The 17,203-nt window shown below is 57.5% G+C and overlaps 1 protein-coding gene across 4 annotated transcripts in view; it reads left to right on the top strand.

Moving 5' to 3' along the window:
* Positions 1 to 11,373, top strand: part of FBXO31 (F-box protein 31) — a 42,102-nt gene extending 30,729 nt beyond the window's left edge. For all 4 annotated transcript variants that reach the window (XM_028096174.2, XM_028096163.2, XM_028096185.2 and 1 more), the window contains 4 exons: positions 4,436 to 4,545; positions 5,191 to 5,344; positions 6,473 to 6,873; positions 9,720 to 11,373. In XM_028096174.2, coding sequence (XP_027951975.1) covers positions 4,436 to 4,545; positions 5,191 to 5,344; positions 6,473 to 6,873; positions 9,720 to 9,942 — 888 coding nt within the window. In that variant the 3' untranslated portion in view covers positions 9,943 to 11,373. The remainder of the gene's footprint in view (positions 1 to 4,435; positions 4,546 to 5,190; positions 5,345 to 6,472; positions 6,874 to 9,719) is intronic.
* Positions 11,374 to 17,203: the final 5,830 nt, after the last annotated feature.

The raw sequence follows: 17,203 nt of genomic DNA, 5'->3' as shown, positions 1-17,203 counted from the left end.
AACCAATCTTTCAGGTGTAAGTTGCAAGTATTCTTCCTCATGTTTTTGTCTTTTAGTTTAATTTATGGTATATTGTTTTCCAGGAGTTTTCTTGTTTTTAATTTTTATGTGGTCAGAGGTGTCTGTCTTCCCTGCCGAGCCCGTTGGGGAGACGCCGTGCCACCGGGCAGAGCAGAGGGAGAACTTGCTGTGTGGCCCTGCGGTCACTTCGTCCCTCAGCTGCCCGCGGTCACTCGCCGGCTTTTCTCTCTGCCCCTCCCCCTGTCTCTCCCCTCAGCCATGTGGGGACAGGGTCTCCTGCCCGTTCAGGAGTCAGCCAGAAATGTCTTCACTTTCTTGTGGAGTCTTTCAGACCCAGGGGAATGGCTTCAGGCCCCAGGGAGAGAAGACAGGCCGTGGCGGGATATCGCCATGTTCCTGATAGCTCTGCACACCGAGGTGAACGGCTGGGCTGTGCGCTCTGGCTGTCCTGTGCTCTGGTGGCTGACGGGCATGTAAAATCCTGGGGCCACAGGGGATGGAGGGCTCCTGGCGGCCAACAGGGCTAGCAGGGGAACAGGGCGGCGCGCGGTCTCCTGGGCGGGATGGGGGCGGCGGATACTCTCATGCCCCCAGGGGCTGGCCTGGTGCTGCACTGTCCTCCACCCTGAGTGGCACTGTGAGAGCTTGTGGGGGATGCCCTGGCGGTCCCCCTCTGCCGGCTGTGCTGTCTGAGAAGTGCTGCCCGTGAAGGAACCAGTGAGTCTCCCGCCGTTCCCCTGTGAAGGCCACAGCCGCCCTGCAGGTCTCTGGCTGATGCACCGCGTCTTGCTCACCAGCCCTCCCACTGCTCACACCCAGCTCCCGTCCCGAGGTTTCTGCTGCCACGTCCACCTTTGAATGCCAAGTCCGGACTGCCGTGGTGTGATCTGATGTCTCAGGCTGCAGTGCCCTTGGCCTGCCCCTCACGATGCCTCCGGGTGACCTGTGTGCTTTGCACACTGCAGCCCCTCTCCTGGGTTCCTGTGAGCAGGGCAGGCCCTCAGGCCTACCCAGGCTCGTCCTCCCTGGTCTCCTTCACAGATGATGGCAAGGCCCAGCTGCCATCTTCCCTGCCCACCCTGTGCCTGCCCAGCCCCCCAGCCTGAGGCTTTTGCAGAACTGGGGCCCGCGAGGAGGAGCAGAGACAGGGAAGAGAGGAAGGAGTGAGGACGGCCAGGCCCCACCCCTGCGATGCTGTGGGCGTCCCTTGTCCCTCCTGACCAGGCTGCGGGCTTCTGCCGGCCCCACTCATGGTGCGCTCTGCACTTGGTCACGCGGACTCCTTTACTGGACACAAGTTGCTTTTGTTTCTTTGTCTCATGTACTGAAATGATACCTTCTCACCATCAAACACGCAGTTGTGGGAGCCCCACCCGGGAGCAGCCCCCACACCCGTCCTCTGTCATCCCTTCTTGTTCTCCGAATTTTGTTTATGTAACTGGGATCTAACTCCATCTAATTCGGGTCTTTTTTTTTTCTTTTAAGCTTTTTAGCTCTTCCAGAAATATTTTCCAGGCTCATTAGAATTCTTTATAGTCTTTATTTTTAAAGCACTGTTCCGTCCGTCATCCGTAGGGTGATTGCGTGAGTATAACTGCTCTCCTGCGGTCAGACACGGGGTTTGTGCTCCCCGCTCCTGACCTTCTGCTTGGGTGACTTGCTCTCTGAGAGTCTCAGTCCTCATCTGTGAAACGTGGAGCCCTGCGGCGGCTGGAGGACTGAGTAGGGCAGGGTGTTGTGAGTGCCTTAGCGCCAGGCTGAGAGCCTCCAGGTGTTACTGCTGGAACTCTGTGCAAAAACCTTCCCTGGTTTTTGGATCATACAGAAATGGGATTGCCGGGTAAAAGGCCCTGAAGATGTTCCAGATTCTTGCTATGTGTTGTTAGTTTGCTGGTCCTCGTTTACCATCCACCAGGGTGGCTGAGCCCCCGCCTCCTCTGCTCCTGCTGGCCTTCCTCTTGGCCCTGGTGGAAACAAGGCCCCTTAGCACGTGGGCTCGGGAGTAGCTCTGATTCTGCTGCTTGCTAGCTGGGTGACTTGGGGAGGGTTTCTCAAACTCTGTGACCCCATACCTCTGTAGAACAGGAAAGGTGTGAGCACCCATCTCCTGGACTGGTATGCAGATGGAGGAGATGATTATGTAGTGCCAGCACCTGGTGAGCAAGCTCTGGGTAAATATTATTCTTGTGTATGTTCTGGGCCCCTGTGTTTCTCCTTGTGCATGCATAGCTCATGAGATAATTTCATAATGAACATATCTCAAAGGTCTTTGCTCTGAGTAATTGGGTCTGGTTGGTATTTCTAATGACTGACCTTTTCTTGCGAAGTGAATAAGATTATGACTCCCTACAAGCCAGCCTCATGGTATTTAGCTCAAGTCTGATTACTCACCGTGGTAACATAAAATCCCTACTTGTTGTATTAGCTCACTTCCATTTTTATCTTTTTGTTATCTGTTTGATTTTTTTAGGGCCTTACTCCATTTGAGTGGAAGGTTTTGAGGTGAAGTCTAATTTGTCAAGTTTTTTCTTTTATGATTATTGTTTTTGGTGTCTTAAAAGAGTTTGCCTATCCCTAAGCTGCAGAGTCTTCTCTTCAGAAGTTTGGTAGCTTCATGTTGTGTTTGGGTCTGTGGCCCATCTCGGATTATTTCTTGTGTGTGGTGTGAGGCAGGGATTGTGGTCCTTTTTTCCGTATGAATGTCCAGTCATTGGAGCATCATTTGTGGAAGAGACTTTCCACTTCCCATTGGGTGGATTGGATGTATTTGTCGGAAAGCAGCTGACAAGATGGATGGGTCTGTTTCTGGGCTCTCTGTTTCATTCCGTTGGTGTATTTGTTGACCCTGATGTTTGTACTACTGTCTTGATCACTACAGCTTTATAGTAAGTCATACCATGAACTGGGGCGGTTCCTCCAGCTTTGTTCTTTTGCAAGATTGCTTTGGACGTTGTAGGTTCTTTTCAGTTCCATGTGAATTTCAGAATCGGCTTATCTGTTTGTACAGAGGCCCTGGTGGGACTGGGACTCTGCCATGGCATTGAATCCACAGATGCCTTTGGAGAGAATTCCTGGCTTGGTACTCGGTCCTCTGGTCCGTGGGCACCCGTATCGTGGAGGTGTCTCCGTTTTCTTCCGGCAGTCCTGCGGCTGTCAGAGTAGGGGTCCTGCACATACTTTCTAGTATGTATTCCCAAGTCACATGTTGTCTGAGGCTGCTGGAGATGGACTTAAAATTTTTCATTTTCCAACCTCGTGCTGCTGGTATAGAAACTTTCAGTTGATTTGTGCATAATGAGCTTGTGGCCCTGTAACTGTGTGCTTCAGTCACTGCAGTGAGGGGTTTCTGTGTGTGGCCAGAGTTTGGGCAGGAACAGAGGAAAGCAACTGAAAGATTATAGCTCTCTTGCTTTGTTGTGGTTAAATCGCTTTTGTTTCTGTTTGTAGAACTAACTCTGGATGGTCATTAGAAACAGTATATTGAGCTAGGAACTTGGAGTGATGGATTAGTTTGGTTAAATGTGCAGAATCAAGCTATTAAGCACTAACTATCCTTCACATTGTTTGATCCCATAATGAATGAGCTTTGAGGATGCAGTGTTTATAAAAGCTCCCTTTTCACAAATGAACTTTCTGAACGTGTAACGTAACTATGAAGGCACCTCCCCATCACCACCCCCTGCCCCGCTGTACACCTGTCTTGTTCTTCATTGGCAGTAGCAGAAGGCAGTTCTGGCCAGTGTGACCAGCACAGGAGTTAGCCACAAGAGTCCTGCTGTGCTCCCGCTTTCCTAGAAGCCCCAGAACCAGGCTCGGTGTAGACACCACATGTCCTGTTGGTGGCCACAGAAGTGAGGCTCGTGTGGCTGCTACCTAGGAGCTCTGGACACGGGCTGAAGGGACCCCATGGTCCCTGTTGCCTGTTGAAGTCTGGGTCTGTGTGCTCTGGGAAAGTGGGGACCAGAGCCCTTTACTTTCCTTTGGTGGCTGAGCTTCACAGGAAGGAGGTCAGGGACTCGGGGACCAAAGTGTGGCAGCCCCCTCCTCTTGCCCAGAGTCTTCTCCATCTTGTCCGCCCTGCTGGGACCCCGGTGATGCTATGCCCAGGGCATCACCCCAGCTGTAAGAGTGCTGCTTTTTTTTTTTTTTTAATTTTATTTTTTTGATGGAGAGAGAGCACAAGTAGGCAGAGAGGCAGGCAGAGGGGGAGAGAGAGAGAGAAGCAGACTCACTGCTGAGCAGGGAGCCCCACGCGATCCCAGGACCCTGGGACCGTGACCTGAGCCGAGGGCAGACGCTCAACTACTGAGCTGCCCAGGTGCCCCAGGAGTACTGCTTTTACCCACTTAGTGCCACAGCGAGCAGTCCTCCATGCGCATCGTGGTGGTTTTCATGACCTGTGCTCTCTTGGAAGGAATTCCGAACGTGGCTGAGGGAAGAATGGGGGCGGACACTGGAGGACATTTTCCACGAGCACATGCAGGAGCTCATCCTGATGAAGTTTATCTACACCAGTCAGTACGAGTAAGTGCAGTCCCCTCTGTGGGTACTGTGAGCACAGTCTCTGTCCCCCCTCTGCCCCCCGCCCCCCCCCCCCCCCCCCCCCCCCCCGCTGCCCTACTTTGGTGTCTGTTTTCTGTCTGATTTATCATCATGAGCCTGGCCTGTGTGCCGGAGCCTCAGGGTGGTTTCCCCATGTCTGCCGGGGGACACCTCCTCTCTTAGCTGCGCTTCCTGCCTTGGCCTCTGCCCCATGCCCTGTCCCCATGACCCATTTAAATAATCCCTTGTGCAGTGAACATCCCTTTCTCGGTCTCCGGGGTTCCTGTGCCAGGGTGACGGAGCAGGGGTGACATCCCCTTCTCTTTGGAGAGTGCTACCTGCCCCAGTTCCCTTGTGGTGCTGGTAGAGCGAATGTGCGCCCCTGTTCAGCCCTGTTGGAATTCCAGACAAGGTGTGAGATGTGCCCTGCAAGTGTTTTGAGGACAGGTGATTGTGGCTCAGGAATGTGGGGTGCCCCCGCTCCCCCCTGGCCTGGCAGGAAGCTCAGCCTGGCTGTTCTAGGCTACCCTGCCCTGTCTGCCGTTCCTCACGCTGCAGGGAGGTGAGCGAGCTCTGTACTTTTGCCTGCCCGCCGAGCTGCTCTCATGCCTCCCCTTCCCCCCACAGCAACTGCCTGACCTACCGCCGCATCTACCTCCCGCCCAGCCACCCGGATGACCTCATCAGACCCGGCCTCTTCAAAGGCACCTACGGCAGCCACGGCCTGGAGATCGTCATGCTCAGCTTCCATGGGAAGCGTGCCAGGGGCACGAAGATCACGGTGAGTCCGGGTGCTACCCTGGCGGGCCCCGCTCTATAAACTCAGTCTGATTGGCTGTGCGGTAGCCTGACTCGGGCTGCACCCCAGCTACTCACAGTGGGCTCTGGACCCGTGGCACCCTGCGCTGGGGAGTTTGCTGGGAACGCAGATTGTCAGGTCCCACCCAGACCCATTGAAGTAGGATTTGTATTTCACAAGACCTCCAGGGGATTTGGAGCATTTCCAAGGTGGCTTTTCCCATGGCTCTCAGTCCTGGCCACACACTGAACCCCTGGGGCTGTTGAAGAAACCCTGATGCTGGGCCCTGGAGATTCTGATTCAGTGGGGGAGGGGCCTGGGACTGTGGTTCTGTGAGGTCCTCTGATGGGTGTAAGGTGCAGAGACCTCCTGCATTATTACACAGGCTCCCGATGCCATCCTGGCCTCAGCAGCTGAGGAACACAGTCAGAGGGGTTGTTGAGCTGAATGGGGGTCTCGAACCAGTTGGCCATTAGGCCTGCTCCACGGGCACCGTCCACACTGTGCTCACCTGTCATTTGCATAGCTGGGGTGTGTTTCTGCCAGATGCACTAACGTGTCCTGGGGAGCAATGCCTGTTCTTTGTGCTCACGGAGCTATGCTCTTGGACCTCGATTGGCCAGGGTCCCTGTGCTCTGGGAAGGCTCCTTGTGTGCAGAGCCCAGCACTGGGGCCCCTGCTGGAGCTGCAGGGCCTGGAGGGTCTCCCAGGTTCAGGGTCAGGAGCGTTTGTGTTCTAGGCAGACAGGTTCAGGTCTGGCCCTGCTGCCTGGCCCTGGGAGGGTCTGTGCCCTTCCCTAAGCCCCAGTGTTCTAGAATGGGGAGGTTTTTATACCTGGAGGGCTCAAGTGCACATGAGCCACTATGCTGGGTGTCTGTGCATCTCTTGAGGTCACTCAGGTTCTGTTAGCCCCTATTTTCAAAGATCCCTTCACAGATGGGGGTGCCTGCTGTGGGCACATATTTTTTAAGGGCTTCTAAAATATTCTTCAGAAGGGATGCTGCGAAGTCAGTGGGAACGCTAGAGTGAGCTGATTGGGCCAGAGGTGTGATCTAGGCAGGAAACCACACACAGTGTGTCTCTGCTGATGGCCGCATGTTCGCTCCTCAGGGTGACCCCAACATCCCTGCCGGGCAGCAGACTGTCGAGATCGACCTCATGCACCGCATCCAGCTGCCTGATGTGGAGAGCCTCCGCAACTTCAATGAGCTCTCCCGCATTGTCCTGGAGGTTCGGGAGCAGGTGCGCCAGGAACAACAGCAGCAGGAGAACGGGCTCGAGGACGGTGAGGGCCGTGGCCGGCAGAGCCCCCGGGAGCCCCAGCGGGGCCCTGCCCAGCCCATTGTGGAGCCACCTGCCGAGAAGGTCGGGGCGCCTGGGGACGGAGAGGCCGCGGCTGCGGCTGCGCCTGCTCCTGAGCAGCCCGCCCACTCCGGGCAGGGGCAGCCGTTTGTGTTGCCCGTGGGCGTGAGCTCGAGGAACGAGGACTATCCCCGCACCTGCAGGATGTGGTAAGAATGCCAGGGTGGGCCGTGACAGGCCTGCCGGGGAGTCCTGCCTCCCCACCCCCGTGGAGACGGGCTGTGGGGGCCGGGCTCAGCACCGGCCAGCGTGGGGGCTCCCTGCACCCAGCGGGGAGGCCCTGACAATTCCGTCTGAGTCCCAGCTCAGGCCCGTGCGGACAGCACCCTTCCCTGGCCTGCACGGAATTTGGAAGCTTCCGACCCCTCACCCCCGGGGAGCCTCCGAGGGGGCTTATTGGAACTGCCAGGCACGAGGCCTCCTTCCTAGTGCCTTCTGTCGCCTCGTCAGTCAGGTGCAGGGTAGACAGGTGAGTCTGCAGGTGGCATTGAAAGCAGCCGGTGAGGAGGGGGCTCTTCTGCCCCTGTCCCCCTAGAAGCCAGCTCGAGTCCACCTGGTTGTCCTTGTAGGTAAGGCCTGTTGGGTGTCTCCCTCTGGCCCCTGCTGTGCACCATCCAGTGTCAGCCGTCTGTGTCTTCCTGTGGTTTCTCTGCTGGCTCAGAAAGTGTGCGCAGAGGGCTGGCAGCACACTCCTGCCCCAGGGCTGGCTTGCTCTTTGCTTGACGGCTGTCCTTACGGTTTTGTCTTGGGCCACTGCCCTCAGCCACTCAGGCCCCCCCCTCCCCAGCCTGCTACACTTCAGGGCTTCCTAGGTGTCGATGAGCTAGAATGAATGAAACCACAGACTTGGGTCCTCCGTCCCACTGGCCACATTTCCGATGCCAGCAGCCGCACGTGTATCGCACAGTGTGGGCCTAGAACATTCTGTCAGTGCAGTTAGTTTTCCTGCACAGTTGCCCTAGGGGACCTTTGAGGGGATGACCTGTCCGTCTCTTGGCATCACAGCTGCCTGGCCTGAATGTCCAGTTACGTGGAAAGGTCGGTTTCCTTGACTTCTGGGCTGACTGCCGTCTTGGGCTGGTGGTGGCTGTCTGATTGGCGCGTCACACGTAGAAGAAGCTCCGGAGGGAGGCTTTAGGTGTCTTTGTGGGCTTGGTGGGTAAATTGGTTCTGAGCACCGAGTGCCCGTTGGGGTGGTGCCCCCCACAGCAGCATGCAGTTCACGACACCGGCTTGGTGTCTGGCCACTGGACTCAGTTCTGACCCCACCCCCCCAGAGATGGCGTCAGACCCAGCAAGACTGCCTCTGTTCTCTCAGACACCAGTCCCAACCGTGCTTCTGACCAACCAGCTATAGGTCGGGGGTTCCCGCGACCTCCTCCTCAGGTTCGATTAATGGGCTGGGGTGGCTCCCAGAACTTAGGGACACACTACGTTTACCATTTTGTTGAAGGAGTGAGAAAGGACGCAGGTGGGCAGCCACATGAAGAAACGTGTAGGGTCCCGAGTGCACTAGCTTCCAGCCCCGTGGAACTGGAGTGTGTACATAGGTGTCCCCCACCTGGGAGCTCCCTGAACCCCATACTTTGGGATATTATGGAGGCTTCCTCACAGAGGCATGGTCCCTCATTAGCTCCATTTCCAGCCCCTCTCTTGTCTGGAGAATGACGGGGCGCTCAAGATTCCAAGCTTCTGTTCCTGGCTGGCCACCTGCTGGTGTAAATTGCCCCTGAGGAATGTACCGGGATTTCAGGAGCCCTGTGCCAGGCACTGGGGCAGAGAGATCAATGCATGTATTCTTTTTATCTCACGTAGTGGAAATCCGTTTCATTTTCCTTTACGGTACACAATTATCACAAAAGTGGCTGAATGCGGGTTTTCTGAGAGGAGATATACAAATGGTGTTCCAGTATGATTTCAACTGTTGTGAGCTTTTTAGTGGTCATAAAAGAGAAGAGTTGTGTCGTTCTTATGAAACTCGACAGCCCGCAGTGTCTGGTGGCCAGCCAAGAGCCCAGTGGGCTCAGTCGGGCGCTCTCAGGCCAGCCCTGCGGTGGAGGCACGGGACGTGCCGCACATCGGTCTCTGTGACCTGGGAGGGGCGTGCTGTGGTCCCCTCCCTGTTTGGTTTGTGTGTCTGCGAGGCCTTGCCCCAGCGTGGGTGCAGGACGTGGCTGCCTCTGGTCCTAAGCTCGGTGGGCATCACTTTGCCTCCCTGTGGGTTCTGGGGCCAACTTCCCCACCTGAGACTCCCACGGACCGCTCGCCCTCATGCACAGGCCTGCTCTCCCTCTCCTGCCCAGGGGAGCCTCGGCGTGGTGGATGGAGGGTCGGGTGCCGGGCGCCGTTCTGTGCGCTGGGAGATTGGGCCAGCCCGCGGCTCCTCATTATCTTTATGAGCACCAATTTCTTGGCAAGAAAGACATAAAATTGCATCTTAGTCTCACATTGCTCTCGAAACTTGAAACTTGGCCTTTACGGGTATTTGAGAGTTCTGCCTTCTGAGTTCACGATGGTTGGGTGCCAATAAGTCTTTATTGATTATATTTGAGTCATTTACATGCTGACATAGCTGTCCTGGGAATTCAGATTTTAGTTATCTGAGCCAGCTTTGAGAAAGTGTACTTGGGGACAGGATTAGCGGCGGGGCTGCCCGAGACCCTCTTTCTTTAGCCGGATGAGCTGGTGGAGAGCGGCGGTCAGCAGGGTGAGCCTGACCGTGGGCCCGCGGCTCTGCGCGCCGGGCGCTTAAAGTTGCTGGGTGGTCCAGGTGACGCGCGCTCTCGGGCGCTGTGACTTGCTGCTGCCTGCTGGCCTGTGGTGCGGGGGCGCTGCCGGAGGGGCCGGCGGGGTGCGGCGGGGCGGGGCGGGGCCTGTGGTGCGGGGGCGCTGCCGGAGGGGCCGGCGGGGTGCGGCGGGGCGGGCCGGGGCCCGGTGCGCTCCTCCTGGCCCCTCTCACTGTCCTCCCTGCGCTTTCCCTCTTGTCTTCGCACAGTTTCTACGGCACAGGCCTCATCGCTGGCCACGGCTTCACCAGCCCGGAGCGCACCCCTGGGGTCTTCATCCTGTTCGACGAGGACCGTTTCGGGTTCATCTGGCTGGAGCTGAAATCCTTCAGCCTGTACAGCAGGGTGCAGGCCACCTTCCGGAATGCAGAGGCGCCGTCCCCACAAGCCTTCGAGGAGATGCTCAAGAACATCCAGTCCCTGACCTCCTGACAGGCCACTTTCTTGCGGGGCGGCTCCCGGGGCCCTGGATCCGGCACCTGGGAAAGGAAGCAGCATGCACTTTGGAGAGTCGGCCTTCTGACCAGAACACCCACCTTGTAGGAGTCTTGGCCCAGCCACCCCAAGACTCTTTGTACAGAGTGTGTGATGTTTGCGTGTGTCCTCGTTAGGAGCTCGTGGGAAGGCTGACTGAGCACGTCTTACAAAAAGAAAGAAAGAAAGAAAGAAAGAACCAGAATAGGACTGATTGAGAGGGCTGGCTGCAGAGTGTTGTGAACAACTCAAGTGGAGAAATTGGATTTGTCCTTGGCCTGCTGGCAGTTTTCACGGGACAGGTCGAGGGACCCTGGGGGCTGCTAAGAGGGATTGTGTGTGGGGCGTGCCAGCTGGAGGCGAGTGGAAGTGGCTGCAGGCTGGCAGGGGCCTGGGGTGAGGGCAGCCTGGGTATGGAGCAGTGTGTGCACAAAGGGAGGTCCAGGGGGGTTCAGGATGCTGGGCCGGGACCCTGGACTCAAGTGCCGTTTCTATACTAACCTGCTTGGAGTTTGGACAAAAGCATTTCACCTCTGACATGTTTGTGCATCAGTGCAGGGGGTCAGTGATGCGGGCCGGGAGGGAACGGCGGCTTGGCGGCCCTGGCCTCTGTCCAGCTTTAGAGTCAAGACCTTCACTGCATCCAGTTCCACACAGGCTGTTTGTTTGCACCCCCAACCCACCTCCTGCCCACGCTCTGGTGTCAGAACCCTGAGCTGAGCCACTTGTCTCAGAACCTGCCCCAGAATTGGGCAGGGCCACATCCGAAACACCCTGCGTTTCTCCACTTGCATAGCATACACAGGTGCTGTTCTTGGAAGGGTTTAAGCAGCAGCATGGTGGCACAAATGACTTTGGAGCTCCTTTGCAGGGAACAGGGCAGCTTTCTAGAAGTCACCCCCTATGTATGGAATGCACTTTGGAGATCAGGGTCTCTTGGGATCCTCCAGGGCAGAGGTCTGAGCACAGATGCTTCTGTGGGTGCTGTGCCGGTGTCCCACTGACACCTGCATTTGGGGACCCACTGTAAGGTCTCTGCTGATCTTAATGTTTCCTGAAGAACAGAGCCCAAAATGCACGTAGCCCCCCGAGAATTAGTTGCAGCTCTGCCTCCAGCCTGCAGAGAGCTGTCATCATGTTCACCTTCCATGGGGGGCGGCTTCACTGGGGAGGCAGGCCAGCCGTCCCCCTCTCTGTTGCTTGTCCTTGCTGGGTGGACTGTGCTGAGCCCTCATGCCGGGGGCAAGGGACCCCAGGGAAGGGGGCAGCTTCGTGGTGCCTTCATGTAGAGACTAACGTGAGATGTCCCATGAAACATGTTTTCCTGATGAATTTCTCCCTGACTGGCCTTTTTTTAAAAAATAAAAAATCCCTATTGCTCTAGCTTCAGTACCGTCGGCAACTTTGAACTTCCTTTGCTTCCCAGAATTGTAGAATTGATAAGCTCTGGGGCATGGTCCCTAAAAGGCAGACCTTCTAGGAGGTTCTTCCCAGCTCCCGACTCGGGAGGGTAGCCAGCCAAGAAGGTGGAGTCCCGTCCGGCTGGCTGTTGGACACACCGTGGCTCACCTCCCACATCCTTCTAGTAGGACCTGAGGCGTGGTCCCAGTTTTCGTGTCTTCCGCAGGACCGAGCCTCCAAGCGCTGTCACCCCCACCCCCTTGCGGCCGTCACTGTGTGTCCCGTACCAGGCATGCTGCTCCTGCATGGTGGTGGCCGCAGCCGTGAAGCCTCGGTGAGAATGGAGTGAAGGCCCGCGGGGCGTGCGGCTTCCAGGCTCCACGTTTCGCCCGAGCCTGAGGCTCACTCTGAGGTTGCTCTGCCTGAGCGCCCCCCTTGTCTGTATAGCCCACTCAGATTGAAGATGAGCGTTTCTGATGAAAAACCAGTCTCGAACCCAGATGGTAGAACCTGCCTCTGGAGTTGGGGCCTCTCCACGGTTTCTGCTAGCCGTGGCTGTTGGCTGTGTTCACGTGGGTCCCTGGCTCTGGCGTCAGGCGGTGCCCCGGGGACCTGTGGGGCCGAACGGCTCGGCAGTGGTCTGGGTGAGGGCTTGTCACCCGCACAGCTGGGCATCTAGCATACGTCTTATTTCCCACTTAGTGGAACTGTGGCCAGTTTTGGTTTCCAGTTGAGTAGGCGAGTGTGCAGAGCCTGTGCAAGCCAGCCCCAGGGGGTGTGCCTGAGGGCAAAGCGGGCAACCAGCCCATCCGGGCAGCTTCCAGCCGGTAATTCGTTGCAGGTGAGGATTCAGAAAGGCTGAGGTCCTGGTTGGAAGCCTGAGGGCAGCTGGGGGTTTGATAACACAGGTCCCCACAAGGAACCTGAATGACCCAACTTAGGGACTGTCTGTGCCTACGTGCTGCATGATTCGGGGAAGGTGGCGGTGGACCTGGGTCGGTTTGGCCATCTTCCCCTGGTTGGCACCCCCTTACTCGCCACTGTGCTGCCCTGTGGTTGGATGAGTCTCGTGGTGTGAGTGGCAGGGGAGGGGCCTCAGGTGCGTGTCTGCTGCTTGATGGGAAGAGCCGTGGAGATTTCAAATGGGAGTCTGTGGAGGTTCTTATGTGTTGGGGCTGATTGTTCACTGCAGGAGGCTTTTGCGATTGGCCGGCCACTCAGGCCTGGCGGTCTATCTGGTTATGTTGGCCCACCCAGCTCAGACGTGCCGTGTCTGCTGCTGGGTGGGAGCAGGTTTGGAGGCCTCGTGGTGGTGGGAGTTTCAGAAGCCTTCCTCCCACAGTCCAGACTGGGCCTCCTGTCCTGGCCCCGCTCCTCTGTCCCTCCATCTGGGCAGCTGGCTCACCGTGGCTGGTGTTGAGGGCTGCACCCTCCCTCCCTCCCTCACCTCTTGCCCCAACCCAAGCAGCTTAGGCTGGGCGCCTGTACTTGGCGTTCCTCTTGGCCAAGGCGGAGGGTGGCAGCGCTGGTGGGCTAGCTTGAGGAGCAGGCCAGGCCTCCATCCCCGCTTCATGCAGAACAAGCTCTGAGCTGGAGTTGGCCATCCGACGTTCTCTCTCCCTGAGAACCTGGGGTTGCTGCTATGGCCTGGTCCGGCAGGGCCTGTCCCTTAGGCAGCCCACCCTCCGTGCCCCACCAGATGCAGCGGTTCAGGGCTGGTGTTCAGTTTGTGGGTGGCCCGTGTGTTGCACACTGCTCTAGTGCTCACGAATAGTGACAGAGAGGACCCTGCTCAGTCCCTTGGCGTGGCAAACTCGGTCACGGGGATCTCGGAATTTCTGAGCTCCCTGCGTAGACCCGGTGCTTTGAGGAAGTTGCCCTGTTCTGTCAGAAGCCCTCGTTCTGTCTCTGTCTTCATGCTCTAACTTTTAGGAATGCTTATGGCAGTGTTCTCAGACAGCCCTCCCTGGCTTGCGGCTTGTGCACCCCAGTCCTTGGCCAATCCCAGAGGTAATGTAGGCTGACCTCCCTGTTCCATACTTTTGGGAGGTCTGGGACATACATCCTTGGAAGTGTTTAGAGAGTAGAAATAAGCCATGGTGCCGTCGATTAGCCTGCAGCTGCGAACGGGAACAAGACGGTGCCAAATTACTGAGTGCTCTGTGTCATTTATGGCTTGGCGGCCTGCAGGCCAGCCTTCAGGAGGCATGGGTGACCGGTGGTGCCTCTGAGGCTTGGAAGACATCCTCTCTTCTGGGCCCTTTCTGTGCTCACAGGGAGACCCGCCAATACACAGGAAGGGGTCAGAACCTTTACTCTTTCAGCCTAATTTTACTTTTGGTTGTTCCTTGAGATCACGTAGCCTACTTGGAGAAGAAACCCGTTTCTGCTGCTTCATACTGAAATCCCACGCCCTGACAGCCAACAGGTGAGGTAGGGGGAGCTACTGTCCCTCTCGGGTGTCTGCTGTGGTGCAGGGTGGGCTGGAGCGGGGGTGATGCCCCCGCGGCAGGGCCAGGACCCGAGGAAGTGGCTGCTGTGAGCCTGCGCCCAGTGTTGTCACCGGGATGGGACCACCCTGTGGGGCTGTTTCTCCATAAATCAGTTTTTGAAACGTTGTGTGCTTTGTAATTGTTTTTTGGGGGATGTGATTTAGATGGAGGCCGGAGCCATGAGCCACGTGAGGTGGGGGTTGCTGGGGGCCAAAGGATGGGGGTGGATCCTGGCGGGGTGGGGGGCCCTGGGAGCCTCTCACACCTGGACCTGACAACGTTTTGACTTTCCCAGTTGTGCAATGAAGTGGTAAGTGATCCCTGGGAACGCAGACAATATGGTAGGTCACTGGATCCCTCCCTCTGACCTCGGTTTGATAGGTGTCCGCATCACCGACCCGGTGGCCCTGAGGAAGCTGGGGCCACAATGCGATTTTCTCAGGCTACATTCAAGGGGAGTTTGCCTTTTCTGAGAACAGGTTAAGAACAGGGCAGATGAGGGCAGGGGCTGTGCTCTGTGGTGGGCGCACAGCTGAGGGTCTCATTTCTGAGTTTTCTGTTTGTAAAGGTAATATTCTTGTTAAACAAGTGCAAGAATTTAATACAGGAAGTATAAAAGCACCTCATGTTCCTGTTCAGGGGCGGGAGGAGGTCCCTCCTCTGTCTGAGCAGTGGCTTAGCCCTGCAGCCCCCCTGGAAGAAGGCTGCCTAGTCCTTCCCCCATGGGAGGCTGTGCTGGCAGGGCCCTGGCCAAGCTCCCAGTGCGCCCTGCATCCCCCTGGGTCCCCTCGTGGGACTTTCTGTAGTCTGGCCTCTGGTGGGGATTCAGGGCCACCGCATGCACAGGGGACCCCAGCCAGCACGAACTGAAAATCTAGGAGGGCTGGAAGGCTGCCTTCCTAGCACATGGTTTTTGGAAACATATGGCTGCAGGGAATAGTTCCTCTGCTCATGTTGAGGGTGGCACCTGCGGTCCTTTCCCACCCCCACTGGCCCTTGTGTAGATGCCGAGTCCTGGGATGAACAGGTGCTTCTCTGGGAGCGGACAAGAGGGAAGGAGGCCGTGGACTCTGCTAGGACACGTGGGGAGCGCTAGAGGGAGGCCTGAGAGGTGGCCCAGCATCCTGCTCTCCCACTGCGGGCACACGCCTGTGGCCCAGTTCCAGCTGCAGACCCAGGGCTGCTGAGCAGCCCACAGCAACCCCTGGGGCTGCTCAGTCCCCAACCCCAGCTGCTTGTTTGGAGCCTTCCCTCTCGGCCATTGAGTCTCCATGTTTGGGGCCATCCCATGTGGTAGGGCACTGAGCAACATTCCTGGTCTCCTCTATCATGGCAACCCAAAACGTCTGCTGACATGGCCAGTGTCCCCTGGGGGTAGTCACCTTGTGGAGAACCCCTGGGTTAGTACCTGCACCTTCATGCCCCAAACATGGTGCTGCCTGTTGTGGAAACGGCAGTTAACCAGCAGTGGGGTCTCTGCCCTGCAGAGGTCACAGCATGAAATGTCCCCCAGATGGGCCTAGTGGCCTCCTTTGGACACTCGGGGGCACCCTATTAGGATGTGGAATGGTCTGTCCCCAGTGCAGTCAGGGGTCAAGGCCAACATGGACGTGGGTGCACTTGGACCTGTGGTGCCTAGCTTGGGCGAAGCCTGGCCCGGCACGTGCAGGACCAGGGCGGTGGGTGGGGTGCTGTGTCCTCAACCCGTCTCCCCCAACCCAGGAGGGACATCACTCCCAGAACCTCAGCAGGGGCCCAGGAGCTGGATCTCTCTGGTGCTCCAGAGTTTTGGCTCCTCCCACGTCCAGGGCTGCCTTCCCCAGCACACTTGCCCTGGTGCCTGGTGGTCGGGAGGAGGTGTGGACCGTGTGTTACAAGTAGTGCTGCCGGCCACTTGGACCGACGGGCTGGCTCCCTGTGGGGTGGCCGGGTGGGAGAGGGAGATGCCTGCCCAGCCCTGGGATGCTGAGCCACGGCCTCTGGGGAGAGGGTTCAAGCACTCGTAGCTTCCGAAACCCTCCACAGGGTTCTGATGCTGCCGCGTGGCGGCCCGTCCGTGGCTGTCCTCCGTGCCGCGTTAACACGCATCTCCTTTTCCAGCATCTTTTGGGAAGAGGATGCAGAGGAACGTGACTTTCAACAAATGGCTGTCCCTCACTCTTTAGTGAGAAACGGTTGAGCTGTCCTTTTTTATCTTGGTTAGTTTCTGTCTTACAGTTTATGTGCATGTTTAGTGTGTACACGTCTTTCACGGGTGTGCATACAGCTCTGTACAAGTGCCGCAGTTGGGGTACGGAGCCTTCCGTCCCCTGGTGCTGCCCCTTCAGAGTCAGCACCCCACCCTGCAGCCCCTGGCCCGCCTCCATCCCTGTAGCCTTGCCTTTCTTGGAACGTTGGGTTTCCGGAGAGCGCTGCGGTGAGCAGCGCCTCTCAGCCTTTTCTTCATTATACTCTCCCCCCCAGGAGCCTTTCTGGACTTTTTTCTCCTAATACTCCCCATGACATTTTAATGCCACAGGTAGGCTGTGCAAGTTTGTGTGGGTCTGTATGTGCACGTTTGTGCTTGTAGCCACACAGGCGCAGATGACACAGCGTCCTATGGGCCGAGAGGGAGGCCTGGGGCGCTAACTGTGAGCCCCCAGGAGCCCTGATGGCCACGCTGAGAAGGGACAGCTGGTGAGGAAGGTGGAGGTGGGAGGTGCCCCATACCAGGCTGCTGCAGGGATTCGGATTAGAACTGGTATGGTCTGGAAGTGACCAGAGCCTGGATGAGGAGTCGTGCACAGCTGAATGAGACAGGAGATCTGGGGTGTAGATCTGATTCCACTCTTGTCTGGGTTGTGCTGCTGGGCCACACGCGGTCTCAGGTCCCACCTGCTAGTGGCTCAGCCCCAGGGCTCACCTCACCAGAGCCCCTGTGACCACTCAGTGGACAAGAGGAGCCCGGACGCAGCCACCCCCACCTGGGGAGGGGAGGAGGGGAGCCCTGAGCCCTGCAGTGCATGGGCCGGTCAGCCCTCCTGCAGACTCTCAGAGAGCGGCTGCTGAGCACCCCTGTGGACCAGGGCCCAGGAGGCCGGCGAGGACCTAGACCCAATTCCCCTCCTCTCCTCAGGCTCCCTCCCAGACCCAGGATGGGGACAGAGGCTGCGGAGCCCGGGTGAACGGCCCTCACTCTTTGGTGAGAAACGGTTGAGCTATCCTTTTTTATCTTGGTTAGGTTCTGTGTGGCAGGTGCACAGGGCATCAGCAAGGGGACCTCCATGGAGCTTCACCCCCACTGCTTCTAACATTCCACAGTTCTATTGGGAGGCAGGCTCCCACAG

The sequence above is a fragment of the Eumetopias jubatus genome, unplaced genomic scaffold, assembly GCF_037043125.1.
Source record: "Eumetopias jubatus isolate StellerSeaLion01/CBP00866 unplaced genomic scaffold, mEumJub1_p1.0 scaffold_10, whole genome shotgun sequence".
Taxonomy (NCBI): domain Eukaryota; kingdom Metazoa; phylum Chordata; class Mammalia; order Carnivora; family Otariidae; genus Eumetopias; species Eumetopias jubatus.
This window is presented reverse-complemented; position numbering and strand designations above follow the sequence as displayed.